This window comes from Cervus elaphus, chromosome 2 (genome assembly GCF_910594005.1).
Source record: "Cervus elaphus chromosome 2, mCerEla1.1, whole genome shotgun sequence".
NCBI classification, from domain to species: Eukaryota; Metazoa; Chordata; class Mammalia; order Artiodactyla; family Cervidae; genus Cervus; species Cervus elaphus.
Window position 1 is genome coordinate 48,224,872 of NC_057816.1, and position 17,078 is coordinate 48,241,949.

Consider the following 17,078-nt stretch of genomic DNA (forward strand, 5'->3'; position numbering starts at 1 on the left):
AAACTTTACCCATAGAAAATGGAATATAAGCATTTGTATATAGTTATAAATACAGTCCCACTTGGGTATCACCTCACACTGGTCAGAATGGCCATCATCAAAAAGTCTACAAATAATAAATGCTGGAGAGGGTGTGGAGAAAAGGAAACCCTCCTACACTGTTGGTGGGAATGTGAATTGGTGCAGCCACTGTGGAGAACAGGATGGAGGTTTCTTAAAAAACTAAAAACAGAGTTAGCATATGATCCAGCGATCCTATTTCTGGGCACATAACCCAGAGAAAACCATAATTCAAAAAGATACATTCAATGTTCATAGCAGCACTATTTACAATAAACACAACAGGCAAGCAACCTAAATGTCCACTGACAGACGAATGGGTAAAGAACATGTTGTGTGTATATATACACACAATCAATGTCTGAATATTACTCAGCCATTAAAAAAATGAAATAATACCATTTGCAGCAACATAGATGGAACTAGAGATGATTATACTAAGTGAAGTCAGTCAGACAAAGACAAATATTGTATGAAATCACTTACATGTGGAATCTAAAAAAAAAGATACAAATGAACTTACTTATAAAACAGAAATATGCTTACAGACATAGAAAACAAATTTATGGTTACCAAAGAGGAAAACGAGGGGTGGGGGATAAATTAGGAGTTTGGGATTAATAGATACACACTGCATAGAAAATTGGAGAAGGAATTGGCAACCCACTCCAGTACTCTTGCCTGTAAAATCCCATGGACAGAGGAAGCTGGTGGACTACAGTCCATGGGGTCACAGAGTCGGACACAACTGAGCACACACCACCGCCACATACAAAATAGATAAACAACAAGGACTTATTCTATATCACAGGGAACTATATTCAATATCTTGTAGTAACTGATAATGGAAAAGAATCTGTAAAATAATATATATATATATATATATATATATATATATATATGCATAACTGGATCACTTTGTTGTACATCTGAAACTAATACAACCTTGTAAATCCACTATAATTCAATTAAAAAATATAGTCTCACTTGAAAAACACACAGGAAAATAGAAATAAGCATTCATTTATTCAACAAATATTTATTGCACACCTTCTATGTAGTAGACAGCCAAGCTCTGGAAGCTCAACAATGAGTAAAGGACACAGCCTCAGCCCTTATAAAACTCACTCTCAGCAAAGTTTTAGAAATAATATTAAATTTTAGCAAAGATCATCCTGATTCTTCAGGGTTTCTTAGTACTTATTTCACGGTCAATTGTCTTTTAGTCTTTTTGCAGTGACTCTTACAAGCAACTAATCTGTATTATTAAATTATTTAAAGGCTCTTCTAATTCAGTTTATTTTTCTTTCAGGATACATACAGTGGTTTGATGGGTCCTCTGATTACATGCAGAGAAGGAGTGTTGAATGAAAAGGGAAGAAGAAGCGACGTTGATTATGAATTTGCTCTCTTGTTTTTGGTATTTAACGAGAATGAATCCTGGTATCTGGATGACAATATTAAGAAGTATCTTAATAAAGATCCACGAGATTTTAAGCCCTCTGATGATTTTGAGGAGAGCAACAAAATGCATGGTATATCAGAGGTTTAAAAAGGAGACCCTTATTGAGATAAGTCCATAGAGATCTGTGGAAGGTCCCAGCCTCCTTCTCTGAGCCCTTCTCCATTCCCAAGGGCACCTTGACTGAAGAAAGTCCTCCAAAGCTTTCCTTCAGAGGGAACCAGTCAAGCCACTAACTGGCTGCCGGCAAGGTCCATTAAGGTTCCAGACCATTTGTCTAGGCAGCTGTGTCTCTGAATGCTAGGATCCCTAAACTATAAGACTGTAAAGTAATTCTTAGGAAATGAATGATTACTTATTGGTGTATTTCTATAAGAATACAGGATAACCTGTATTCAAATTTAAGGGCCTGGTTTAACTGTCTCTGGAACATGAAACACTATCACCAAATTTCTGTTTTAATGTGTCTGTTATTTAATTCTTTGAAATTTAAGGTACTTCTTGTTTTTTAAGTGGAAGTAATGTGTTCTAATTGACATATTTATACTCTCTCACCAAGATCTACTTTTGACCAACAGTGTGCAAAAAGATAGGTCCTGCCCAAGATAAGAAAGCTAGTTAATTGCTAACATTGATTAGAATATAGCAACCTGATTTCTGATTCAGCTACTCTCTCCCCTATAATTTTGCCTCCCTCTATGCAGTTTCTTTTTAATGAATGTAACTCATTTGGTTGTGTCATGATGCACAGAATAAAAAGTTCGTAGAAAACAGAGGAGTGAAAGTCCCTATCATGTCAGCCTAGCTTGAGCTTGCTTTGTCATTGTTAGATCATGGGCTCAGGCCTGTGGGAAACTTTCCTTCTCTTGGAACCTTTCCTTCTCTTGGAGATTTAGCCAAGTTTAGCAACTTGCCCCAAGCTAGTTCTCAGAAAATGAAATATTAATTGGACCTTTTAAATTGTTCAGTTTTGATTTACATAAACTCGATTCTCCATGCTTGTGCTCACTCAGCTGTAGAATGGTGTAAATCTGGTGACCCCACACACGAGTCTGTAATCCACTCCATAAAAAGAATATTTCAAATAAACAACCAACCAACCAACATGTACTGCTACCCAAGAGACAGCTTTTAAAAACAAACTGCTATTTCTATTTTCTGGCTCTCTTTTATAAAGATTTCTTACTACTCTGAATTCTGGGTCTAAAATGGTGGGGCCATTGGTAAGTGTGAGTGGGATGGTTACATGTTTATCAGGCAAATGAAAATGTTGGTGACATAAAGATCTTCTTGAATTGTTTCTAAAACCAGATTAAGTAATCATCATTAACGAGAGGCTGTTTTCTTTTACCTTCTTAGCTATTAATGGGAAGATTTTTGGGAACCTTCATGGACTCATCATGAATGAAGACACAATGACCAACTGGTACCTGTTAGGAGTAGGAGATGAAGTGGACATACACACCATTCATTATCATGCTGAGAGCTTTCTTTTCAAGGTACGTGTAAGAGAAATGCTTTGGGGAACACATTGAATTAACAGATTCAATATATTTCCATTGTGAAATTTGAGTTATTTGACAATAAGGCTTTCACAAACCACAAGGGGTAGTAGTGAATGCTAGAGAATGGAACAGAGAAATATGATTATGTCCTTCCCCTGACAAATATTTCTTAATATGTATTTTATTGTGCTTTTTAAAAAAAAACACAACAACACACACACTCTCTGAGCTTCGGATGAGAGTTTTCTTATCAGTTATATGGGGATAATTCCAGCCACTCTGGAGTATACCACTAATATTGCAAATGAAGGCATCCACAGTATTTTGTCCCTTTTTCTTTTTTTCTTTTCTTTTTCTTTCCCTTTCCGTCTCCTGTTTCTTTTCTATGTGCTTAGCCAACAGACTAGCTCTCTCTAGTAAATGAGATATTTCAAGCTTTGTCTTGGGTCCGAAATGTTACCTTGACTTTTGCCCTAGTGGACTGGGCTCTACCACATGTGGCTTCCTGCCTTTCAAGCATCAAGCTGTACCATCTGAGTGGTGAATAACCTGTGGAGCAGTTTAAGAAACAGATTGCTAGGCTCCAGACCTGATGTATCAGAATCCCTGGGATAAGATCCAAATGTCTGTCATCTCAGGTGCTGTGCAGTATACAAGGAAGCAGATAGAAATGAATAATCGTGTCTAATCTGCAAGGAAAACCTGCACTGCCCCTTTTCCAGTTACACGGAAATAAATAGTAACTAATGAAACATCTAATATCCTCTCCCCTCAGTATATTTATTCAACACAGTTTAAGATAGAAAGTACTACCCTCAATGGTGAAAAATTGAAAGCATTTCCCCTGAAATCTGGAACAAGACAAGGGTGCCCACTCTCACCACTACTATTCAACATAGTGTTGGAAGTTTTGGCCACAGCAATCAGAGCAGAAAAAGAAGTAAAAGGAATCCAGATAGGAAAAGAAAAATGAAACTCTCGCTGTTTGCAGATGACATGATCCTCTACATAGAAAACCCTAAAGACTCTACCAGAAAATTATTAGAGCTAATCAATGAATATAGTAAAGTTGCAGGATATAAAATTAACACACAGAAATCCCTTGCATTCCTATATACTAACAATGAAAAAAAAAGAAAGAGAAATTAAGGAAACAACACCACTCACCATTGCAACAAAAAGAATAAAATACTTAGGAGTATATCTACCTAAAGAAACAAAAGACCTATACATAGAAAACTATAAAACACTGATGAAAGAAATCAAAGAGGACACAAACAGATGGAGAAACATACCGTGTTCATGGATTGGAAGAATCAATATTGTCAAAATGACTATTCTACCCAAAGCAATGTATAGATTCAATGCAATCCCTATCAAGCTACCAACGGTATTTTTCACAGAACTAGAACAAATAATTTCACAATTTGTATGGAAATACAAAAAACCTCGAATAGCCAAAGTAATCTTGAGAAAGAAGAATGGAACTGGAGGAATCAACCTGCCTGACTTCAGACTCTACTACAAAGCCACAGTCATCAAGACAGTATGGTACTGGCACAAAGACAGAAATACAGATCAGTGGAACAGAATAGAAAGCCCAGAGATAAATCCACGAATCTATGGACACCTTATCTTTGACAAAGGAAGCAAGGATATACAATGGAAAAAAGACAACCTCTTTAACAAGTGGTGCTGGGAAAACTGGTCAACCACTTGTAAAAGAATGAAACTAGAACACTTTCTAACACCATACACAAAAATAAACTCAAAATGGATTAAAGATCTAAATGTAAGACCAGAAACTATAAAACTCCTAGAGGAGAACATAGGCAAAACACTCTCAGACATAAATCACAGCAAGATCCTCTATGACCCACCTCCCAGAATATTGGAAATAAAAGCAAAACTAAACAAATGGGATCTAATGAAACTTAAAGGCTTTTTCACTACAAAGGAAACTATAAGTAAGGTGAAAAGACAGCCGTCAGATTGGGAGAAAATAATAGCAAATGAAGAAACAGACAAAGGATTAATCTCAAAAATATACAAGCAACTCCTGCAGCTCAATTCCAGAAAAATAAATGACCCAATCAAAAAATGGGCCAGAGAACTAAACAGACATTTCTCCAAAGAAGACATACAGATGGCTAACAAACACATGAAAAGGTGCTCAACATCACTCATTATTAGAGAAATGCAAATCAAAACCACAATGAGGTACCATTACACGCCAGTCAGGGTGGCTGCTATCCAAAAGACTACAAGCAATAAATGCTGGAGAGGGTGTGGAGAAAAGGGAACCCTCTTACACTGTTGGTGGGAATGCAAACTAGTACAGCCACTATGGAAAACAGTGTGGAGATTCCTTAAAAAACTGGAAATAGAACTGCCATATGACCCAGCAATCCCACTTTTGGGCATACACACTGAGGAAACCAGATCTGAAAGAGACACGTGCACCCCAATGTTCATTGCAGCACTGTTTATAATAGCCAGGACATGGAAGCAACCTAGATGCCCATCAGCAGATGAATGGATAAGGAAGCTGTGGTACATATACACCATGGAATATTACTCAGCTGTCAAAAAGAATTCATTTGAATCAGTCCTAATGAGATGGATGAAACTGGAGCCCATTATACAGAGTGAAGTAAGCCAGAAAGATAAAGAACATTACAGCATACTAACACATATATATGGAATTTAGAAAGATGGTAATGATAACCCTATATGCAAAACAGAAAAAGAGACACAGAAATACAGAACAGACTTTTGAACTCTGTGGGAGAATGTGAGGGTGGGATGTTTCAAAAGAACAGCATGTATACTATCTATGGTGAAACAAATCACCAGCCCAGGTGGGCTGCATGAGACAAGTGCTCGGGCCTGGTGCACTGGGAAGACCCAGAGGAGTCGGGTGAAGAGGGAGGTGGGAGGGGGGATCGGGATGGGGAATAAGTGTAAATCTATGGCTGATTCATATCAATGTATGACAAAACCCACTGAAATGTTGTGAAGTAATTAGCCTCCAACTAATAAAAAAATTAAAAAAAAAAAAAAATAAACTATTTAAAGAATGTTTAAATCATCTTTATATCATCGTACTTTTTCAAAGATTACTTTTCTTTCCCTCTGTATTTTTTAGAATATAAATAAATTATGAGACTAAAAAAAAAAAAAAAAAAAAAAAAAAAAAGAAATCCCTTGCATTCCTATATACTAACAATGAAAAAAAAAGAAAGAGAAATTAAGGAAACAACACCACTCACCATTGCAACAAAAAGAATAAAATACTTAGGAGTATATCTACCTAAAGAAACAAAAGACCTATACATAGAAAACTATAAAACACTGATGAAAGAAATCAAAGAGGACACAAACAGATGGAGAAACATACCGTGTTCATGGATTGGAAGAATCAATATTGTCAAAATGACTATTCTACCCAAAGCAATGTATAGATTCAATGCAATCCCTATCAAGCTACCAACGGTATTTTTCACAGAACTAGAACAAATAATTTCACAATTTGTATGGAAATACAAAAAACCTCGAATAGCCAAAGTAATCTTGAGAAAGAAGAATGGAACTGGAGGAATCAACCTGCCTGACTTCAGACTCTACTACAAAGCCACAGTCATCAAGACAGTATGGTACTGGCACAAAGACAGAAATACAGATCAGTGGAACAGAATAGAAAGCCCAGAGATAAATCCACGAATCTATGGACACCTTATCTTTGACAAAGGAAGCAAGGATATACAATGGAAAAAAGACAACCTCTTTAACAAGTGGTGCTGGGAAAACTGGTCAACCACTTGTAAAAGAATGAAACTAGAACACTTTCTAACACCATACACAAAAATAAACTCAAAATGGATTAAAGATCTAAATGTAAGACCAGAAACTATAAAACTCCTAGAGGAGAACATAGGCAAAACACTCTCAGACATAAATCACAGCAAGATCCTCTATGACCCACCTCCCAGAATATTGGAAATAAAAGCAAAACTAAACAAATGGGATCTAATGAAACTTAAAGGCTTTTTCACTACAAAGGAAACTATAAGTAAGGTGAAAAGACAGCCGTCAGATTGGGAGAAAATAATAGCAAATGAAGAAACAGACAAAGGATTAATCTCAAAAATATACAAGCAACTCCTGCAGCTCAATTCCAGAAAAATAAATGACCCAATCAAAAAATGGGCCAGAGAACTAAACAGACATTTCTCCAAAGAAGAAATACAGATGGCTAACAAACACATGAAAAGGTGCTCAACATCACTCATTATTAGAGAAATGCAAATCAAAACCACAATGAGGTACCATTACACGCCAGTCAGAATGGCTGCTATCCAAAAGTCTACAAGCAATAAATGCTGGAGAGGGTGTGGAGAAAAGGGAACCCTCTTACACTGTTGGTGGGAATGCAAATTAGTACAGCCACTATGGAACACAGTGTGGAGATTTCTTAAAACACTGGAAATAGAACTGCCATATGACCCAGCAATCCCACTTTTGGGCATACACACCGAGGAAACCAGATCTGAAAGAGACACGTGCACCCCAATGTTCATCTCAGACTGTTTATAATAGCCAGGACATGGAAGTAACCTAGATGCCCATCAGCAGATGAATGGATAAGGAAGCTCTGGTACATATACACCATGGAATATTACTCAGCCGTTAAAAAGAATTCATTTGAATCAGTTCTAATGAGATGGATGAAACTGGAGCCTATTATACAGAGTGAAGTAAGCCAGAAGGATAAAGAACATTACAGCATACTAACACATATATATGGAATTTAGAAAGATGGTAACGATAACCCTATATGCAAAACAGAAAAAGAGACACAGAAGTACAGAACAGACTTTTGAACTCTGTGGGAGAAGGTGAGGGTGGGATGTTTCGAAAGAACATCATGTATATTATCTATGGTGAAACAGATCACCAGCCCAGATGGGATGCATGAGACAAGTGCTTGGGCCTGGTGCACTGGGAAGACCCAGAGGAATTGGGTGGAGAGGGATGTGGGAGGGGGGATCGGGATGGGGAATGCGTGTAACTCTATGGCTGATTCATATTAATGTATGACAAAACCCACTGGGAAAAAAAAAAAAAGATAGTACTAACCTAACAGTGATTATATTAAGTTTCATATATTAAATTAAATTTCACATATTAAATGCCTATGATGCTTTTCAGAATTTGGCTGTTTTAATCCACATTTAAAAAATTATATTAAAATATATAAAATTTATAAAAACAAAATTATTTTATATACATATAAAATTATTATATACATAAATATTTCAAAATAAGGTATAATTTACACTGAGTAGACTGCACCCTGGGGCTTCCCTGGTGCCTCAGCAGTAAAGAACCCAGCTGCCAACACAGGAGACATGGGTTTGCTCCCTGGGTTGGGAAGATACCCTGGAGAAAGAAATGGTAACCCTCTCCAATATTCTTGCCTGGGAAATCCCATGGACAGAGGAGCCTGGCTGGCTACAATCCACGGGGTTGCAAAGAGTTGAACACAACTTAGCGACTAAATGACAACAACAAAATTCACCCGGTTTATTACACACTTCTGTTGTCATAAGCACATACAGTGGTGTAACCAACCCTAATCAAAATATAAAACACCTCCATCAACCCCGAAAATGTCCCCTTTGCACCTTCTAGAGTCAACTCCTTTCCTGTGTTTAACCCCTGGCAACCACTGATCTGTTTTTGTCTCTATAGTTTTGCCTTTTCTGAAGTGTCTTATAAATGAAATCATACAGTCTATAGCATTATTAATCTGGCTTGTTTCATTTTGTATCAGCATTTAAAGTGCATCCACCACGTTGTATACGCAGTTTGTTCCATCCTGTTGTTGAACAGTATTCCATTGTATGAATGTATTGCAGTTTGTTCCCTTATTGAGGGACATTTGGGTTGTTTCCAGTTTGGGGTTATTAAAAATAAAGTCATTATAAACATTTGTGAACATGCTTTCATGTGAACATAAGTTTTTCCTTTCCCTTGAGAAGATACCTATGGGGTAGATTGCTAGTTGTTGTTGTTAAGTTGCTATGTTGTATTTGACTCTTTGCAACCCTGTGGACTGTAGCCTGCAAGACTCCTCTGTCCATGGAATTCTCCAGGTGAGAATACTTGAGTGGGTTGCCATTTCTTTCTCCAGGGGATCTTCCTGACCCAGGGATCGAACTCATGTCTCCTGCACTGGCAGGTGGATTCTTTACCACTGAGCCACCAGGCCAGGTGGTACATATATGATTAACTTCAAGGAAACTTCCAAACTGTGTTCCAGAGAGACAGTATACTTTTCTCTCCTACCAGACATGTATGAGGGTACCACTTTTCCACATCCACATCAACACTTGCTATCTTTCATTCTTATTTTTTCTTAGCCATCCCTTTAAGCATTGGGTTGACCACAAAGGTTGTTCACATTTTTTAATGCTATCTTATGAAACCTGAATGAACTTTTTGTCCAATCCAATATATATATTGGTATCTCATCATTTTTCATTTGCATTTTCCTAATGGCTAATGATATTGAATATCTTTTCATATACTTTTCTATCATCTGCCATCTGTAAATCTCCAAAGTTGCAGAATTCATGGATAGTTGTTCATAACATTCCTTTACTATCCTTTTTAATGTCTATAAAGTCTTAGTGATAGACTCCCTTTCATCTCTGATATTTGTAATCTGTGTTTTTTTTTTCTCTGTCAGTTTGTCTAGAGTTTTGCTGCATAACAAATTCACCCTAAGATATAGTGCGCTAAAGCAACACACACTTATTATCTCACAATCTCTCTGGGTTAGGCTGGAAAGAGTTTAGTTCACTGATTCTAATTCAGCATCTCTTGTGAGGGTACAATCAAGATGTCAGCTGGAGCTAGTCATCAGGTTTGACAGCAGCTGGAGGATCCATTTCCAAATTCACTCACAGGACTATGGGCCAGAGGCTTCAGTTCTTTACCATGACATGGGAGCTGGCTTCCCTAGGGTGAGCGATCCAGTGGGAGAGAGAGAGAAAGGGAAGCAGAATGCCATTTGTTTCTGCCATATGCTGGTGGCTTCAAGGACCAGCCGTCAGACAGCAGTGTGAGAGGGGTCTGCCAAGGTAATGAGTACCAGGAGACAGGGGTCACTGGGGACCATCACAGGTCGGTTTCTATACAGTTCACCAATTTTACTGATTGGTTCAAAGAACCAGCTTTTGGATTCTTTATCTTTATTATGTTTCTATTTTTCATTTAATTGATTTCTGGTCTTATCTTTATTATTTCTTTCTACCTGCAGATAGGTAAATCTTATCGAGAAGATGTATATGACCTCTTTCCAGGGACATTCCAAACCATTGAACTGTTTGCAGATCACCCAGGGACGTGGTTGTTACATTGTCATGTGTCTGACCATATTCATGCTGGCATGGAGACAACCTACACAGTCCTTCGAAACATAGGTACTGTTTTCTGTCTGTGATGCCAGCTGATAGTACCAGGCTTCCTGCAGACCTTGGAAACAGGAAGCATGAGGGCCTCCAAGGAGCTCAGAGTCAAGTAAGAGAGACAGACATGTAACTGTAGTGGACTATGATACATGCCAAGATAAAGTGCAGGGTACAGGGTTCAGTGACAGCAGCAGGGAGCAATGATTAACAGGCTGGGGCACATGAACCCAGGTTTCATGGGTGGATATCTTAACAGGTGAGCAGAAACTTGCAGGGTGGATGGGGTAAGAATAGCATGTATACTGGCATGAAATAGGCACAGTGACTATCCAACAAAGACTTACAGAGACTGATAGGATCAAGTCTTTGTTGGTGAAATGACTTAACTCTGGAAACAACTCCTGTGGTGAAAAGAATCTTCTATTGTTTATAAACCATCACATTGTCTTCTTTGTCCAGACAACAGGATTCCATACTCCACCAAGTCTCCTTCCGGAGGTGCATCCGGATCCGCGCCCTCTAACGGTAACGATGTCCGCTCGACCCTGTAGTCAATGGTCTGGATTCAGTCCCTAGGGAAAGTGGCCTGACCGCTCGCGTTTCTTTTGCACAGAACCCGGCAAGGAGCAGCTCTACTTCTTTGGCCAGAGTCTGGATCCCAGAGGAGCCCGAGCAGCCTTGGTCGTCCTCTTCGTCCTCGGCCTCCTCCTCCTGGTCCTCTCGGTGGTCCTCTCGTTCAAGCTGTGCTCCGCGAGGCCGCGGGCGGCGTACTTGGAGGTCCAGTCCTGCGCGCTCCCCACCGACGCCCTGTGACCCCCGCGTCCTCCGCAGGGAGACAGAACAGGGCACCGCTCCCCGAGGACCCTGCCGCTGCTTCCCGGGTCAGGCTCCGATCCTCTGGAACAGATTCAAAGCAATGTGCTTTTCTTTATTTATTTTTAAAGGGGCTGTGAATAATCCTCAGGTATAAAATAGAAAAAGAAGAGTGGGCATGACTGAGAAAGCAGACCCAGTCTGTTCTCTGAATGAGCTCGTCGAAGTGCAAAGACCCTCTGAAAGATACATTTATTTTCCATCTTTCATAATTCCTAGATTAGACAGTGCTTCCTTACCATCAAAGTCTCTATAGATGGCCAGTTTCAGGAAAGAGTTACACTGCCTCAGACATCTAACTGGAATGGCACTGATTTTTCATCTCTGTTATGGAAGATGCTTCCCTTAGTGGTTCCAGGAAAAATAACGTTCTGGGGTGTCCCTGAAAATGTCTAAATCAGTATCTACTGATAAAATTTGACCAAAAGACTTTTTTGGAGGCTTTAGCCAGCTCCCCTGGCCTTCTCCCTTTTAATATAAATAGCCTGTGCACTGTTTGCTATATAAGAAGCAAAGTTACATGCATTTTTAAAAAATATTGTTTTTATGCAAACCTGTAGAGATACTTGAATGTTTACATTGAGTTGAATGTTTACAACTCACTTCATTTATACATTTTTTACAATATGTTTCTGTGGCAATGTTTGTATTTTCAAAAATCAATCAGAGAATTTGTATTTCAGAATGTGGAGGGCTGGAATCTGCAATAGCAGGCTAGGTTCTCCCACTGTGAGTCAAGAGACTCCCTGAGAGTTTAGTGGGAGCTTCCAAGGGGAGGGAAACTTGGTGGGAGGGAAACTTTGCAGGAAGCAAGCCTGGCCTTGACTCTCGAGTCTGATTTTTCACTGTTAGGAGGAGTTTTCCCAGGCTCCATCTTTTATGAAATAAAGACAGTGTCATCATGTGAAAAACACCAGAAGGAATTCATCAATGCAGCTGACTGACTGGGAGGAGAAAGACGTAGTCTTTGATGGGAAGAGGAAAGAAAAGGCTAATAAAAGAGAGTCCCAGTAGCAAATTTTTAAACCAATAAATCAACTTTGAGATATATTTTTACAATTTTCAAGTCTCAAATGCCAAATAAAATATTGAACAACTAAACTCAACCCATTAAGAGGCAATCGATACTCTCTATATGTATGCCTCAGCTCTAGGTGTAATATTGATGAGAGCAACATTGTTTACTACTAGACTGAGAAATTGCCCTTAGCCCACGCTGCTGCGAGATGGGGGCTATTAGTACATCTGCCTTAGCAGTGGGTCACGGGGCTGTTCAAGTGAACAAGTAGGACCTAATAAATACTGGTGGAGGGACCTTTCATACTGTCTCATCTTCATCTTGGTGAGGGGAAATGGGTAATTTGATGGAAGCTATAGTCTTACATAAAACAGGATGCAAATGCTAATAGTTCTGTTCATAGTTTGCTTGAATGTCATATCAAACATGATACCCAAGGATCTGAATTCCAGACTGCTAACCACTGATAATGTGATTTTTAGTATGTGCTTACAGTTTTCAGACATGTATAGGCTATATAATTTCATAATAATAATCATGATAAATGCCTTATTTATAACTGACCTAGAAAACAAATTATTTAGTTGTCTTTTCCTTTTCTCTTAGTTTATTTTTTAATGAAAATGAAACCACAAAGTAGTTTGATTATACCATTTCTCTTTTTAATAAAGTTTCATGTATCATAAACATAGCTATTTACATTTTTTTTTCAACACCGTAACTGAGGTCTAGTAATAGGTAAATTTTTTACCTGGAGCAGGTGGTTAGTTAAAGGAGAATTATTTTTTAGCTATTTAGCAACTATCCTAGTTATACTCGTTAGAGGAAATGAAACAAAGTGACAATATATGTATACAGATAACCTTGTTGGTGTTTAGTTGCTAGGTTGTGTCTGATTCCTTTACAACCGCATGGAATGTAGCCCGCCAGCCTCCTCTGTCCATGGAATTTCAAGCAAAAATGCTGGAGTGGGTTGCTACTTCCTGCTGCAAGGGATCTTCCCAATCCAGGGATTAAACCCACTTCTCCTGCACTGACAGGCAGAATCTGTACCATTGAGCCACCTGGGAAGCCCACAGATGACAGGACTCTCACCAAGTATTGTTTTCTCTGAGGTACCACACTTCTTCATGCTCATCCTCACTCTCCTGAGAAAATCAATCACATTTATACACATCTTTTCCTCTCGTTACAACAGAAGATGTGCACCTGCTCCTGGCAGGGCCAGTCTCTCCCTGGACTCTGGAAACTGCATCCCTACTTGCTTTCTCAAGAACATAATTCCCTCAGTCATCAGTTTTCCCTCCTGCATGAACTTATCAGCAATATCTTCCATTAAAAACAGACAGCAAACAAACAGTCACTGTCTTTAACTCCATAACCTGCTCCAACACAGGTCCTTTGTTCCCTTGATAACAGAACTGAAAGTGCTGTCCACACTTGTCTCTGTCTCCTCACCCGATGCATGCTTCTACCCGTTCCAATGGTTTCCCTTCCAGAGGGCCCTGCCTAACTCTGCACCCCAGTCTGCTGTTATCAAAACCATCATGACTATAATAATGATAATGGAAATGATTCCACGGTCTGTGGCCTCTTCCCAGTCTTTATCTTACTTAACCTCTCAGTAACACTTGGCAGCTTCTTCCTTCTAGATATCCTCTAGTTTCCTGGCTCCATAACATCGCCTGCCAACCTTCCTTCTTCCTCAGCAGCTACTTCCTTTTAGTCTCTTGCGAGTTCCTTCTCCTCCCTCTGACTTAGCGTGCCTCCCGACTTGAACTGGGCCCTTTTCTTCGTTTGGCCCTCCGGGGTGGGCTGAATAGTATCGCCAAAGATTCCAGGTCCCACTCCCTGAACCTGTGAATGTAATCATGTACAGCAAAAAGACTTTGCAGCTATGATTGTTAACAAATCTTGAGATGGGAAGTTTATGTTGGATTACCCAGATTGGCCCTAAATGTAACCACAGTGTTCTTATGGGGCTTCCCACGTGGCACAGTGGTAAAGAATGTAACCACAGTGTTCTTATGGGGCTTCCCACGTGGCACAGTGGTAAAGAATCTGCCTGCTGATGCAAGAGACATGGGTTTGATCCCTGGGATCAGGAAGATCCCCTGAAAGAGGAAATGTGGCAACCCACTCCAGTATTCTTGCCTGGGAAATCCCAGAGGAGCCTGATGGGCTACAGTCTATGGGGTTGGGAAGAGTTGGACACAAAAGAGTGACTGAATATGCCTGCAAGCACGGTGTTTTTATAAAAAAAGACGAGGGAGCTATGGGACACATGAAGGAAGGTGCTACGCTGCAGGCCTTGGAGATGAAGGAATGCTTCCTCAAGGCTGGAAAAGGCAAAGGGCCGGATTCTCTCCTCGAGCCTCTGGAGGCCTGCTGGCACCTTGACTTTTTGCAGTGAAACTGATTTTGAACTTCAAATTTCCAGAACTGTTGAAAAATAAATGTGATACTTTTCTGGTGGTCGGGTGGTTAAGAATCTGCCTTCCAATGCAGGGGACTCAGGTTCGATCCCCGACTGGGGAACTAAGATCCTACATGCTGAGGGGTAACTAAGCCTGAAACATGCAACTAGAGAAGCATGCTGAGCTGCCGTGAGGACCCAGTGCAGACAAAGAGAGAAAAGATAATCGTGTGCCACCAAGTCAGCGGTAGCTTGTTATACCCCCTCCATAGGTTATTTCACTCATCTTCCTGGATCTGAAAATCATCTTTATGCTAATAAACTCAAAATGTATTTCTTCCTGGGCTACAGACTCCAAAGCCTGCTCAAGCAGATCACGGTGGCAGTCCCTACCCAGCCTCTCCAGGTCGCTTCTGTCCCTCTAACCACAGTCCACACAGTCCTCCAAATCCGATCACATCACTTAACCTGATACATTTCCTTTACTGTCTTTTGGTTTCACATTTAATAGTATCCAAACTCCTTACCTTCATCTATAAAACTCAGACTGATTTGGCTGCCCATTATGTCCACATCTCCAGCTTTACCTCTGACTCCACTCTGTTTCAGCTTTTATCAGTTCCTGTGCCCTGCTAGTTCCTTCTTGCCTCAGGACCTTTGCACACACTGCTTTCTGTGCCTGGAAGTCTCTTTCCAGCACCCTCACTCTCTTTCCTAGTTCAGATGTAAGTTCCCCAGACTGCCCTCTCTAAAGTGGACCCCTCCCAAGTTATTTCCAATTTCCATTATTTTCTTTAGTTGCCCTAATCCTGGGGCATATCCATCTTACCTGTTAGTTTGACTTTTGTCTGTCTCCTTGAAATCTAGACTCCATGGAAACAAGGACCTCAAACCTGTTTTGCTCACTGCTGCACCCCAGCACAGATCACAGTGCAGATACACAATAGTTGCTCAGCAAACATTACTTAGATGAATAAATAAATATATAAACAGAACAGGCCGTGTAGTGGGCTTAACTCTCTTGACTTTGACTATTTTGGTCACAAAAGATTTCATACCCAAATGTCAAGGGTCTCTAATAAACAAAACAAGAGTTTTGGGACCACAGCTATGAGGCCTGCAGCTGCTTTGGCTTCCTTCTAACAAATCACACTGGAGTAAGGAGAGGGGGAAGGGAGGACTTCGAGGAGGGTGTGTTATTTAATCCTTAAATGCACCTTATAGCTATAAAGGGGGAGACAAACCCTAAATCAGTGGACAGTTAAACACATACTTGTTGAACTGTGATTGTGATTTTCATTAAGAAGGAAAAATAGAGGGGAATAGTAATGGATAACATGTACACAGCACTCATCAGTCATCAAGCAACGTCCTAGGCACCTTCTGTATATTAACTTTTTCGATCTTTACCTCAATCCTAAGCAGTATAATCACCTTACAGATGAAAACACTGAGATACAGACAGGGCATGTAACTTTCCCAAAGCCCGCATCTGGCATCACAAGAATATTTAACAGAGGGGCCTAATCCTGTTTAGTGTTTCCAAGGAAGACTCTCCAGGGGAAGTGACATCCAGCAGAACAAGCCAGGCAAAAAGGCTACTGTGGATGTGATTTGGGGCAGGTGAAGGTCTGGAGGAGGCAAGAAATGGCAAAGTTGAAGAACTGAAGGGAAAGTAGTGAAACTGGTAAGGCAGGCAGTAGCCATGCTAAACAATTTGAATTTTATCCTAAAAATAAGGTACACTTTAAGAAGGGGAGTGATAGGATAAGACTGGAGCTTTTACAAATTCCCTTCGGCAGCTGCTGGGGAGAAGAGCTTGCAGGCCTGCAGGGCCTACCTGTAGGTGGTTAGGAGAGAGGATGGCAGCGCAGGTGGAGGAAAATGATCAGATGTTCAATATTTAGGAGCGAGAAGCTAGAGAATTTGGAAATTGGTTCAGGCAGCTGGGAGAGACAGAGCCGTCACACAGGGCAGTGCAGCTGTCTGGTTTGGGCGCGTGGTCGGGTGGCACTGCTTTGAGCAAGGTGGGGAAGACTGGAGTTCAGGCTGAGAGGAGACGAGGGTTGTGGTTCTGGCCATTGTGCAGTCCTGGTCCCATGAGTCTCCTAAGCGGAGGGTCGTGCAGGCCACGGGGCGAGGGCTCCGAGGGCAGGGCGGGGTGGAGATGTACACAGGGCAGGTGAGCGCACACAGAAGAGGCTTGCCTGCACGGACCTGCCCGTGTACAAAGAGCAGAGCCGGCAGCCCCGGCCCAAGGAGCCCT

At 40.4% G+C, this 17,078-nt stretch overlaps 1 protein-coding gene across 1 annotated transcript in view; it reads left to right on the forward strand.

Moving 5' to 3' along the window:
- The window catches only part of HEPHL1 (hephaestin like 1), a 94,429-nt gene extending 82,549 nt beyond the window's left edge, over positions 1-11,880 (forward strand). The window contains exons 16-20 of the mRNA XM_043877033.1: positions 1,373-1,595; positions 2,882-3,021; positions 10,355-10,517; positions 10,965-11,030; positions 11,119-11,880. Coding sequence (XP_043732968.1) covers positions 1,373-1,595; positions 2,882-3,021; positions 10,355-10,517; positions 10,965-11,030; positions 11,119-11,318 — 792 coding nt within the window. The 3' untranslated portion in view covers positions 11,319-11,880. The remainder of the gene's footprint in view (positions 1-1,372; positions 1,596-2,881; positions 3,022-10,354; positions 10,518-10,964; positions 11,031-11,118) is intronic.
- The last annotated feature ends 5,198 nt before the right edge of the window (positions 11,881-17,078 follow it).